This window comes from Canis lupus, chromosome 29 (assembly GCF_048164855.1).
Source record: "Canis lupus baileyi chromosome 29, mCanLup2.hap1, whole genome shotgun sequence".
Classification (NCBI taxonomy): Eukaryota; Metazoa; Chordata; class Mammalia; order Carnivora; family Canidae; genus Canis; species Canis lupus.
Genome location: NC_132866.1, coordinates 12257508 through 12270071, shown reverse-complemented (window position 1 = coordinate 12270071; position 12564 = coordinate 12257508). Strand labels below are relative to the sequence as shown.

Sequence of the window (12564 nt, the reverse complement as noted above, 5' to 3'; positions counted from 1 at the left end):
TTAGGGAGCACGCAGAAAACGTGAGGTCTGTTGCAAGAAGCAGCCAGAGCTCCACAATGCGGAGGCATTGACAATGGTGCCATCCTCATGGAGAACATAGTAGTTTGTGTGCCTCATCAAGGCAACTGGACTCCCGGATTTTATCTTACATAAGAGCACGCTTATAGTATTTCATAATATGGGGAAATTTAAATCCTAAAAAAGGTTGCTAGTTTTCTTAAAAGTATTGTCAAACTTAAAGGTGACATATTATTTATTGAGCAAAAGACAAATGCTTGCAATTTGCCGACCTTTCTTGTGGTGACAAGTGCCTGTCAGTAATATGCAATGTAAAAGGTATTTTAAAAAAGAACAGATTTTATCTGACCCTCTAAGGTAAAAATGATACTCTGACACTGAGAAAGTAGCTATCTTTTCCAAAAGAAATTCAGTTGAAAGCATTTTGAAAATGGTTACACAGGTTTCTGGCTTCATGAAAATGTATTACCAAAAACTGCCATCTGTAAAAACTTTCATAAGGACACACTTAAAACTTGGGAAATGAAACCCAAAAATGAGTTTCAGTAAGTTTTGAACCCATTTTTTTTCTTAACCAACAATAAAAATGCCACACTTGCAACTGAGCAACAAGGTACTGACAGTGAGAAAGATGGAAATTTATTATAAAGATTTCAACAAACACTTTTGAAGACTAGTAGATGGAATTGAAAATGAGCATTGTTTCTTGGTAAGCACAGTCATTTGGATCCACAGATCTTAAATGAAGTGGCTTTGTTAGCTACAATAGCCATTAAAACCCAGCATTGAAATAAACTTACCTTAGAACCAGAAATTAAGTAATTTTTATCACAAAATGTTAAAACTAGAAGTTTCAAAAATAATGAAGCATTTTTTAATCATATAGCTCTCACTATAAGAAAAAAAGATTTAGAAAGAGCAAAAGGTATTTTTACAATACACACAAAAGAGATTTTAAAACATTTTCACCTTTTTTTCTATTTTTGTCTTATGTGTATTAGTATAGTACGTAAACATTAATTTAAAAATATACATATCTATATACACATGCTGGGGAGGTGCTCTACATGACTCGGGTGACTGGTTTGGACAGCAATGTTTCATGCCGTTGCTAACATCCTTAGAACAAACTTCTCAATCCCCCCAAATATTAACTGTATTGTCTTCTTTTAGAACGTATTCTCAGAATTTTAGTCCAACTGGAATTTGTTTTGGTGAATGGTCTGATGGGAATAAATTTAATTTTCTCTACTTAAACCAGCACCTTTTATTGAGTAAAATCCATCATGGTTGGAATTATTTCAAAAAAGCCACCTTTAATGTATTCTAAATTCTTAAAAGCATTTGAATTCATTTTTAAAACTATTTTTCCGTTGAATTGCCTAATTTTATATTAAGTGTAAAAATTTAATTGCACTTGAAAGAAAAAAAATTTTTTTGGTACAGCAAGTTCCCTTTTTTCTCCCCTTTCAATGAAGATCCTCCTATTTTCATGTTATACTTCCATATGTATGAATTTTTAATTTATATTAAAAATAAATATTCTTTGGCATTTGGATTGGCTTTGCACCGAATATACATATTAACTCAAGAACTGACATATTTACAACGGTCAAATCAAAATGTTCCTATTATCAAGTGCTTATAAGCCTATGTTCCTCTCTGCTTTCCTTCTACCCCGCCCCTAAGGAAATCATGATCTGAGGTGTTAATTTTCCTTTAGTTTTACTAATCATGAATCATTCTGATGTCCTTAACAGGATTTCTGAGATTCACCTATGATGTGCAAAGCTCTACATCATACTCACTGCTCTCCAGAATTCCATTGCACCCATAGATTTCACTTACTCATTATACCGTGGATTGGCCCTCTTCCTCCTTATTATAATCAACTGTTGAGACATTCCCATGCGTTTCCTGGGTGTATACACCCACACAGGAGTTTCTCTGAGTGTAAATCCTTGCCTGTAAGATATATCTGTGGTCAACTTAACTAGATAATACTGTTTTCCAAAATGACAGTAACTGACATGCCAACAGCAGCAGATGAAAAAAGATGTGCTATTCTAATTCTCTCCAATTGTTGGTATTTCCTGACTTCTTTAGTGGTTGCCAATTTGGTGGCCAGGGAATGGTACTTACAGGTGCATTTCCTGATGACTGATCAAATTAGCCATCTTTTCAGGATTATGGGCCATTTCTGTTCCTTCTGTGAAATACTTGCACCTTTGTACATTTCTCTTCTTTTTGTTACTGATTTGCAGATAGCTCTTTAACAAGTTAGATATATTGTGAATATCTCTATCATATTCCACCTTGGGCTTATTTTTTCACTCTGTGGAATGTTCAGTAAACAAAAGTACTATCACTGTAGCCAAATTATTCATCTTTCACTGGTTTGCACCTCCTCCTTTGTTTACAAAATCCTTCCCTTCCCCAAAGTCATAAAAATATTCTTCTACATTGTCTTCTAGAAATTTTATAGCTTTAACTTTCCTATGTGAACCTTTAATCCATCTGGGATTGCTTTCTGTGCTTGGTGCAAAGCAGAGGTCCCATTCACTTTTTTCATTTGTGAAAAACTACTGAAGCCCCCATTTATTAAATAATCCATTCTTCCCTCAAAATCTGCCACGACTGCCCTTTTAAAAATTAAGTTCTCATACTAAGTGGATCAGTTTCTGAGCAGTTCATTTACTCGTAATCTCTTTACTGATTCCACATTGTTTTAATCACATTTTGATAGTTAACATTTTTTTTTTTAACTTCTTTAAAATGTCTGAGTTTTTTTGTTTCATTTTAGAGTAAGTTTTAAAGTCTGGTAGTGCTAGTTCCCTCACACTTCATTCTTTTTAAATAATGTTTTGAATATCCTTGGCTGTTTCATCCACTTTACATTCTAGGATCAGCTTGCCAAGTACCACAGTGAAAATCATTGGGACTTTTTGTTGGAGTTGCATTAATCTATTAACCAATTTGGGCAAAGAGTTGAGACCAAGATGATCTTCTCCATCAGTCTCTCCATTTATTTAGGTCAATGAAGGTGTTGGTTTTTGTTTTTTTTTTAATCATTTTCTCACTAAAAGGTATACATGGCTCTTAAGATTTATTCTCACATACTTTATATTGTTTCTTCCTACTGTAAATTGTTATTTAATTACATTTAAATTTTTACGATGTTACAGCTTATAGCTGGATGCATGGAAATGTAATTGACTGCATATTGATTTTGTTCCAGCGACCTTGATAAATTTAAGTCTTTTAATTTGCCTTATAGACTCAGGATTTTCACAGACAATCTGATCATATTTTAATCCATTAACAGATGAGTCACACTGAATGATTTTATTTTTCTTTCTTTCTTTTTTTTTTTGATTTTCTAATATTAACCAATTTGCTTCCTGGGATAAATCCAATATGGTCATCATCCATTATACTTTAGATACAATATGAGATTTGGTTTGCAAAAACATGCTTATTTTCTTATTTAAAGGAGCAGGGAGCAGGGGTGTTTTATATATCTCTATCAGGTCTACTTTATTAATTGTGCTCTTTAAATCTTCCATGCCCTTCATCATCATGAATTTTGACATCTTTGTGATCTATTAATTAAATGTTTAAGATGCCTATTATATTGGTAGATTAATCTATTACTCTTTGTAGTTGTGGCCATTTCCTAAATATCTTTTGGGGTATATTACTAGTCACTTAGGTACATAATTAAGGAGTTTAGAATTGTTCTATCCTTCTAGCCAATGAAACCCTTGCTCAAGGCAGAGGCTCTCTATGATGAGTAATCTGGGGAGAGAAAAGGGCTTAACATGGGGAGATGGAGATTGAGAAAATAACCTTACTAAAGAACAGACAACTCAGTTAAGCCATGACAGACTTTTGCTCTCAGATTACCTGTACAATATTCCTTCTACCAAACCATGTTCTTTGAAATCCAAAATGTTTCACAATTTTAGATTATGAAGACATAAGCCAATAGAGGAAATAAATTAAACACATATCAACACACACAAAGAAATGACTCTAGTAAAGTTTTATGCTCAGTTAAAAAAAAATCTGCTAAGAGAAGGGAGAGGATTTAAATAACTCCCTATGTGGCTGAAACAGAGAAAAAGCTGAAGGAGGAAACTGTCAAGTGATTCCAATGCAGAGAAGAAGACAAGAGAGTCACAGAATCCTGCCATGTGTGGTAATCAAAAAGAAGGTACCAGTATAACACAGCTTAGGTTTTAAAAAAGAGGAGGATGACAACTAGTATTCTGAGAACACAGTAGGAAGGGCACTCGCAAAGACAAAGCGAGACTAAAACTAAAACTAAAACTGTCAAGTGAGATTTCAAAAAACATAGGAGATAATACTAATTCCATAGCAAGAAACCACAAAGGGTTATTTTTTAAAAGCATGGTATCATCAATGCAAAAACCACAAGTCAGAAACTTTTGATAAAGGTCCACAATGTGCCTGTGTTTAAAGAAGAAAAACGACATATATATGTATATGTGTATAAATGCTACATACATACACAGACTAGGTAACTAAATGTATATAATTAAATACATACACACACACGCACACATTTTTTTTTTATCACTGGTACAGCGGTCAAGATGGACAACCACCCTGTCTCACAGAACACAGAATAGACATGTGCTGAGTGTCATTATCATTTAGGAGGCATTATGAATATACTGTAAGCAAAATCATATGTTCTGTATTATAACAAAGTTCCAGTGAACCAAGTATCAACAGAACAAGGCAAGGACATCTGTACAAGATTTATTTCATTAACCACAATGTTTTTGAGTGATGGTATACACCCTAATACACAAGGAGTGAATCCAAATCCATCAAAAGTTAAAGGTCAGAGCCAAAGTCAGTGGCTTTAATCCCCAATCAATAAGAGTTTCATCCACCATTTTGTTTTTCTTGAATAAAAGAGTTGGTATACAGAACACCCTGTTCTAAGCTCCACCATGCTTTCCAACAAATAAGCACCACCAGGGACTAGACTTGATTGCGTCATCCTTGCTCTGGCTGGGTTGGTGGGTGGCAAGAGCCTCTTGCCTGTGTTTGACTTCCCATTTATTCATAAGCATTCCTGTTTCCGCCATAGTTCCCCACAACTTCACATTTGAATAATTTCTCCTGAATTGCATGGTTGTAATATTGACAAACAGGGCTAATGAGAGCAATTAAATTGCCATCTGTTTAACAAAACATACCCTTCTAAGAGAATATCTACAATCTTATTGCATTTAGTACATCGTTACCACATTGAAATGACATGTTAGAATCAATACAAAATATTTATTTTTTTCCAAACCACAAAATTTACCCCAGAGCCACACTATAAATTCCCTAGAATTATAAACCATTAACATTTTTCTAAACAATGCAGTCCAACCAGAAATGAAGATAATTTCCAACCAGCAGGGGTACAATGCATACTGAGGTCCTCTAAGAATGTACTTCTGATGAGTATTTTGTCGAATTCTCCCACAGCCACACCATCAACATCAGCAGAAATAATATATGTACTTGTGCCACTTGGCTCTGGAAAGAAGTTCAGAATAGGGTCTTGGCCAGGGTAGAAGGGAAAGTGTCAGTGACCTGGTTTATCAATGATGGGCACAAAACAGGAATTATTACCTTTGAAAAACAACAGGGTCTCCTTTCATCAATTCTGGTGGCCAGAAACTGGGGCAAATTTCAACAAGGTAATGAAAGTAACAAGAAAGCCCTTTCTCCAAGAACTCCTATAACTTCTATTTTAACTTCTGATAAACATGAACTTCATCTTATGCAATCTTACTGAAAACTGCAACCACAACCAAAAAGGTCCTATAAACCTATTCTAGGTGTCGGTCAAGGGATTCACATCCAGATCTTACAATCTATAGTCCCCTCAAGAGGCTTAGACCTGGACTAAAGTAAACATAATACTCTAAAGTCCAATGAGACACCATAAAAAAATACAACTCAAAACTTCCAAACTGACTAGATACCTAATATAGGTTTTTTTGTTTTGCTTTTTAGTTTTGAAATCTCAGATTAGTGTATGTTCATAAAACAATGTTCAGTTATTTTTAATAGCTGCTTATTAACTGAATTTTAGCTCAAGGGCATTGCCTCTATAATAATCATGAAAATAATTAACTGCCACAAAACAGAAAAAACAGAGACAAAAATATAGCCAGTCTCAATAAGAAAAGAAGGCAAAATCTGGAAGGGCTACTCTAGAGATTAAACAGGCTTATTTAAATACTATGATACAAATGCTCCTGCTCACTTTATTCTGCAGAAACCAATCGTGTTTGCTAGATCACCATTACCTTTGCTAGTACGTGTGCACAGACCACCACTCTGAAGTTCTCCTTTTGTGCTGAAAAACCTTCAAATCCCCTGTTCGGTCAGTACAGAATATTGCAAGGCGATGCATGTGCAAACTCTTCCTGAGGAATTCTTCATGTGTGCAAATTTGCAACCCGACAGAAAGCATGGCATATATAGCAAGGGGAGTGGCAGCTTTAGGGGCTGTAGCACTGGAGACGTGCACGCAGTGTTAGTGGCCATGGACATCTATCCATTCTCTTGCAACCTCACTTAACCAATCAGTTTTCATCCTATACCCCAAAGAAAGGGAAAGGAACTGCCTCAGAATTGTGAAAGAGACAGAAAAAAAAAGTAACTTTCTCACAAAATTTAGTAATGCACAACACATGCATCCAAGTTTGTGTTTCTTCTAACTCTACCTAAGTACTAGTTGATTAAGAGTCACTATACCAGGTTTTGCTTTCTGCACCACAGTAAACAAAGTAGAAGTTTGTGTCAGGCTAGGGTGCAGCCGTGACCACAGAGAACAGGAGATGACACCATTACTTGAGCGTAAGGCCAACTTTTCAAGTAAGTACCGTCTTTCAAAACAATCGTCATTTACTATGACATGTCTTTACTCTAAGGGGACTGAACTGACTTTCTTTTGGAGAGTCTAGTTTCAGGCTGCACGTACACACCAATCAAGCTCGCCAAATCAACTACGTGTTGACTAATAAGGCAATCAATGCACAATTTTCTGTCCTCAATGATTTGAGCCTCACAAAAGCCAGTATTGAACTGAGGTGGAGAAACTAGATACTGTACTGGCAAAAAGAATACAAGTAAACATGAGAAGAAAATACTTTCTGGTCAACTGGGCTTAGTCAATACAAAATGGAGGGCAGATCTACTTCCTCTCATGCTACAAACTTAGAATTTTGTTTAGAAACCCAATTAAACAAGCAAGGCCAATTTCTACTTAAAGAAATAGGTTTTTCATCCTGCAATGTACCTCAAGGGGCCACGGTGAGTCACAAAAGTCTCATGCACTAGGAGGATGTGTGTATTCTTTCTATAGTGCCTTCCATTCACGGCTCTGCAGTGCCAAGCCCAGGCCCAGAGGGAGCTGCAGTCACTGTGCAAATATTTAGAGAAGCTAAATTCTGCAAACTTTGCCCACTTGTTAATACACACATAATAATAAAAAGACAGTATGAAATATTTCTCCATTAACTTAATAATGCAAAAGCATATGAAGATTTTAATGCCAATTCACAACATAATACAGTGCTTTTATAGAGAAAGTTCCATTGTTGGCCAAAGAATACTCTCCCAGAAAAAAAGCATTTGGGCACATTATTAGGATAATGAAGAATTCATCCACATTTAAAGAAACATCCCAATTTTATTCCTTTCAGAATTATTATTAAAACCACTCAGTAGAGACATTAGTCACAGGTGTTATATATAAGCCCACAGCAAGCATTCCATGGCAAAAAGTAAAATTTGGACTTCATGATAGAATGGAATTCTTCCTTAACCCCAGAATGTCGCTGGGGTAGCAAATCAACCTGTACAGGGCACAGTGAGAGCCTGTATATATTCTTACAGTAATTCAGTGTTTATTGATACAATCTAAGATGCTCATAGAGTTAATTCAAAGTCCTCTGCAAAATCCACCAACTCTGGTTGATAAGTACTTAAAAAATAAATCTGACAACCTTTATATGTTTACTTCTCTGAACGATAATTGTACAGAGACTTCTATTAGATGACTTACTTGCTCCTATCATCACACTTCAATTTCTCCCAACCAGCCTGTTCCCAAAAAAAAGACAAACTGAATTGGCAGAGGCCAACTTTAAACACCTGACAATCAGAAGTGTGACAGTGTCCCTGATAGATCTTGTTTTGCCCCTAAGTTCTCTGAAGAGGTAAATATAGTGTGACATCACCAAATCAAGTCAAGCATATGCTCAATTTAGATTCAAACAAAATTGAGAAGAAAAATATTTTCACCTGCCACATCTATTTCTCTTTGCCTTCCAAAAACAACTAGAATAAGCTTTAAAAGAAACTAAAAGAAACTAAACAGAACTGTGGGTGTAGAAAAAAAAAATACATAGCTGTGTCACAGCTGGAAGGAAGCTTGAAACAGCGGTGCTACTTCTCTATTATACTTGAAAATAATGCTAAAAAATATGCAGACTGCAGACTTTTTTAAAGTACCTATCTCACCCATTTAAAATGAAATGGATCAGGAATCCCACACCAATTATTATATTTGGATTTAACAACCATATCTGCTTCCTACAGCATCACAGTAACTAGCTGTCACCACTGGAAATTTCTCCACGATACTAAAAAGGGAGCTTTAGTGCTAAAACACAGCCCACCCCTACACTAGCATAATGCCAATACTACAGCAGTTGGTGAAATCATGTGAAGTGACAGAGGGAATGGATATGTTCTACAAGAGTTGGTCCCCAACATGAACACGAATATGCCATGGGGAGGCAGAGGGAAGTCTGACCAATGAGCAACATGCTTCTATCTCCCCACTTAGCATCCTGCTACAAAGTCAACTTGAACACTTAGTGGGGGTTAGTCTGTGATACCATAAACTTTTTCAGGAAGCATGTGTGAGTTGAACAACATGGTCACAGAGTTGCAAAGTGCACAAAGCTCAAGGCACAGAGTAGAAAAAAGTTGTGAACTGGTAAGGGGGAAGTTATAGCAGAAGGAGAGTTAGCATTTTCCTTTAACAAGACTTTCTAATGCTAAACAAAGACCAACTCTTTAAAAAGGGGGTTGTTTTGGTAATGGGTGAAAAACACTGTATCGTAATGATCTGTTTGATTTTAAAGCAAAAGAGATCCTGATGTGTAGAGCCAATATGCTGAAGTGCCAAGTCCACAAATGAACAAAACAAGTGCTTAAAAAAAAAAAAAATTCTTCTGCTCTTATAATTTTGGAGGAAGCTGCTGATGTTTGGCTGCTGGATTTCCCTTAGCAATGGTCACTTTTCAAGATGCTTGTTCCTCACAGAATCTGTAGATGAACTCATTAAAAGATTGTCCCATTTCAAAATCATCCCCAAGTCTAGCAGCAACTGACTGTTTTTTGTTTTTGTTAGTTTTTTGTTTTTTAAAATTACAAACCAAAGTAAGAAGTCCAACATCCTCTTCCAAAAACAACTTCGTAACAGACTCCTGAGTGTCTGCAGGCCCCCCACTGTGCTCTGAATACAGTCTCTGCAGCTCCAGTGTGTCCTCTTTTCAAGAAGGAAAGTACATTCAATACATTCACTATCTGTACCCTCTGGAACTTGCACATGCTGATGAGCTGTCTGGGAAAAAAATTGCAACAGGAAAAAGTATGAATAGCAGATGGCATTTGATAATGGTAAGAATCTGTTTATTTAACATCTATTTCTCACCCCTCTCTCAAACCCCAAAAGGAGATTAAAAAAAAAAAAAAAAGACTGTAGTGAAAGGGGCTGTGTTATCAGGGACTAAGGTGGGGCCATCATCCCTTTCTAGTAGAAACTCTAGAATCTGGGAGGCTCTTGGCAGCTGCTGAAAACCATGGCCACCAACTAGACTCCAGAGCTGCCACAGCTTGTGAACAGTCTGGCCTTGGCCTTGATCACACAGAGTGCGTCATGAGGCCATCATCAACAAGACTATAGATTTCATTATACTCACCACACGGTCACCACCAGAAGCTGCCTTACATAACAAAACCATCAGAAATAATAAGGAACATCATTACTTACTATAAGCCAACTCATCCCCAGCTCTTTTCCGGGACTGGTCACCTCTGGGGATGAGAAAAGAAGAGGGGATCAACAGAACATATGGACATCTTCATATACCAAAACAGGAGACATGAAAAGACAGAACTGGTAACAGAAGTAAAACAGGTATTTCAATTCTAACAACTATCTTAAAACAGACATTAAACTTAAATAGTAGTACGGTCATTTATAAGCAGAATATTCTTATCTAAAGGGTGCTGCCTTTTAAATATAGAAAGCTATTAAACGAAGGAAGGGTTATCTATAAAAAGGCTTACACTGGGTTTTAGAAGCAGGTTGAGGCTAAAAACGTCTTTGAAGATAAATCTGGATTCTGCTACCAACATCCCTAGTGACCTGCATATGCTAGAACAAATTTCAGATATGAAATACAGGATAATCCAAAATGTTCCCCCCAAACACCCTTCTCTTAAGTAGCTCCACACCCAGTGTGAAGCCCAACATGGGGCTTGAATTCACAACCTCAAGGATCAAGACCTCAGCTGAGAACATGAATCGGACGTTCAACCAACTAAACCACCCAGGTGATCCTCCTCCAAGAAAGCCTCATTATAAGACCAAATGCTACTTACAGCTTTTGAAAAATCTCAGAATCTTTATGTATATAATATATATACCTTTCCTACAGGTGGAAAAACATGAATCTTCACATGTATTAAGCAGTTCATCTTCGATAGGAAGTTCTAGTTCCACTTTACAGATAAGGAAAATAGAGGTCCTGATTAGGTCCTAGGCTGCCTATAAATCCTAGTTTTGTCTCTCCAGTTTCTCAGACAATAATCCATGCAAATCACTAAAATGCTCAAGTAATGAGTAATAACTAATTTGCTAGCTTTTTCTTGCTCGGTCCCTTAGTAGCTTCTACACAGTTCATCTCCTCTTTCCTGAAACACTTCTGGCTCCACTCAATACTGTGCTTGGCCACTGTTTCTTCTCCGTCTATCTATTTTCCTTAGTCTAGGACAGCGATCATACCAGTCCTGTGACTTGAAATACTATCCATATGCCAATGACTTCCAGATTTCTGTCTCCAGCTCTGATTTCTTCCCTACACTTCAGACTTGTGGGTCCAACTATCTCATCACCACTGTCACTTGGAAGATTGATAAATGCTGCCAGTTTACTGTGACCAGAATGCAATCTGACTCCACTCCATCCCCATTCTTTCAGTCTTCCTCAACAAATGGCACCTCTAGCCACGAATTACTCACACCAAAATCCTACTTATTCTTGATTTCTTTCTTCCTCTCACTCTAGAGCACTCTGTAGCAAAACATAATCCAAAATCAAACACTCCCCATCAACTACATGGCTACGCTCCCAATTCACGCCGCTATCATCCCTTCCCTACACATCTCCAAGTCTTATTATTAGTCCGGACCATAGCTAGAGCAATCTTATGTAAAAGCATAAATAAGATTATTTCATGCTTCTGATTAAAGTCCTTCAGTGGCTTTCCATCACAGTTAAAAATCAATTCAAATTCATTTTCCCAGTCCTGTGAGACATGGCTTTTGCCTCTCTACCCTCATTTTATACCTCTATTCACTATGTCAGTCATGCTGGCTTTCCTTTCACCCTAGGACATGCCATCACTTTCTTACTTCCCATCTTCTCTGCCTGTAGCACTCTTACCACCAGTTAGCCATGTGGCAGTCTACTTATCACTCACTGGAATTCTCCCTCTCAGAAGACATTTCATGTTCCAGTTAGCTGGATCAGCCCATCATACATGCCCTGGTCATTCACTCACTCTTTATCCCATGCTCTGTTTCAATTTCTTCACAGCACGTTTTACTATTTGAAATAATTTATTTACATGTTTGTTATTTATCTCCCAACATTAGAACATAAGCTCCATAAAAACAGGAACTTTGCAGTCGTGTCTACCCAGTACCTAGAACAGTATCTAGCAGAAAATAAATATTTACTGATTTTACAAATCAGTGAAAAATTCATAAAAGGCCTCTAGAGACAGACTATGAAGATGCTAGCCCAAGTAATTATTTCATGCTTTGGAGTGATCTTCTAGATTAGCAAAGTTTCCCACTCCCCTTCTCTGGCTGTGTTCAAGACCATGACAGAAACCTCTTGCTGGGTGAGGTGAGGAGTCTCAATGGTCAGCAGGAAGAGAAAATACCCAATGGCCTCTGACGCGTCTTCTCTAGGCTGGGCATTTAGATAAAAACATGCACCACATTTGGTATGCACCAGCCTTAGGCAGCCTACGGAAGTCTCAACACATGTGCCTTAACACTACTTTTTAAACACCTCTCCTGTTAACGCTATGCCTACAAAACCAGCTGGTATCCTGTATTATTATTATTTACACTTACATATTATCTTATATGAGTACCATCACAGCACTATTCACCAAATATTCTGAAACAAATAAATTA

At 36.9% G+C, this 12564-nt stretch overlaps 1 protein-coding gene across 4 annotated transcripts in view; it reads right to left on the bottom strand.

Annotated features, from left to right (window-relative positions):
• Nucleotides 1-4790: 4790 nt before the first annotated feature.
• Nucleotides 4791-12564, bottom strand: part of CACUL1 (CDK2 associated cullin domain 1) — an 81395-nt gene continuing 73621 nt past the window's right edge. For 3 of the 4 annotated variants that reach the window (XM_072805146.1, XM_072805143.1, XM_072805145.1), the window contains 2 exons: nt 10124-10167; nt 4791-9694 (listed from right to left, as the gene is read on the bottom strand). In XM_072805146.1, the coding sequence (XP_072661247.1) occupies nt 9365-9694; nt 10124-10167 (374 nt within the window). In that variant the 3' untranslated portion in view covers nt 4791-9364. Of the gene's footprint in view, nt 9695-10123; nt 10168-10422; nt 10511-12564 lie in introns of all 4 variants that reach the window. The other variant, XM_072805144.1, reaches the window with a different exon arrangement.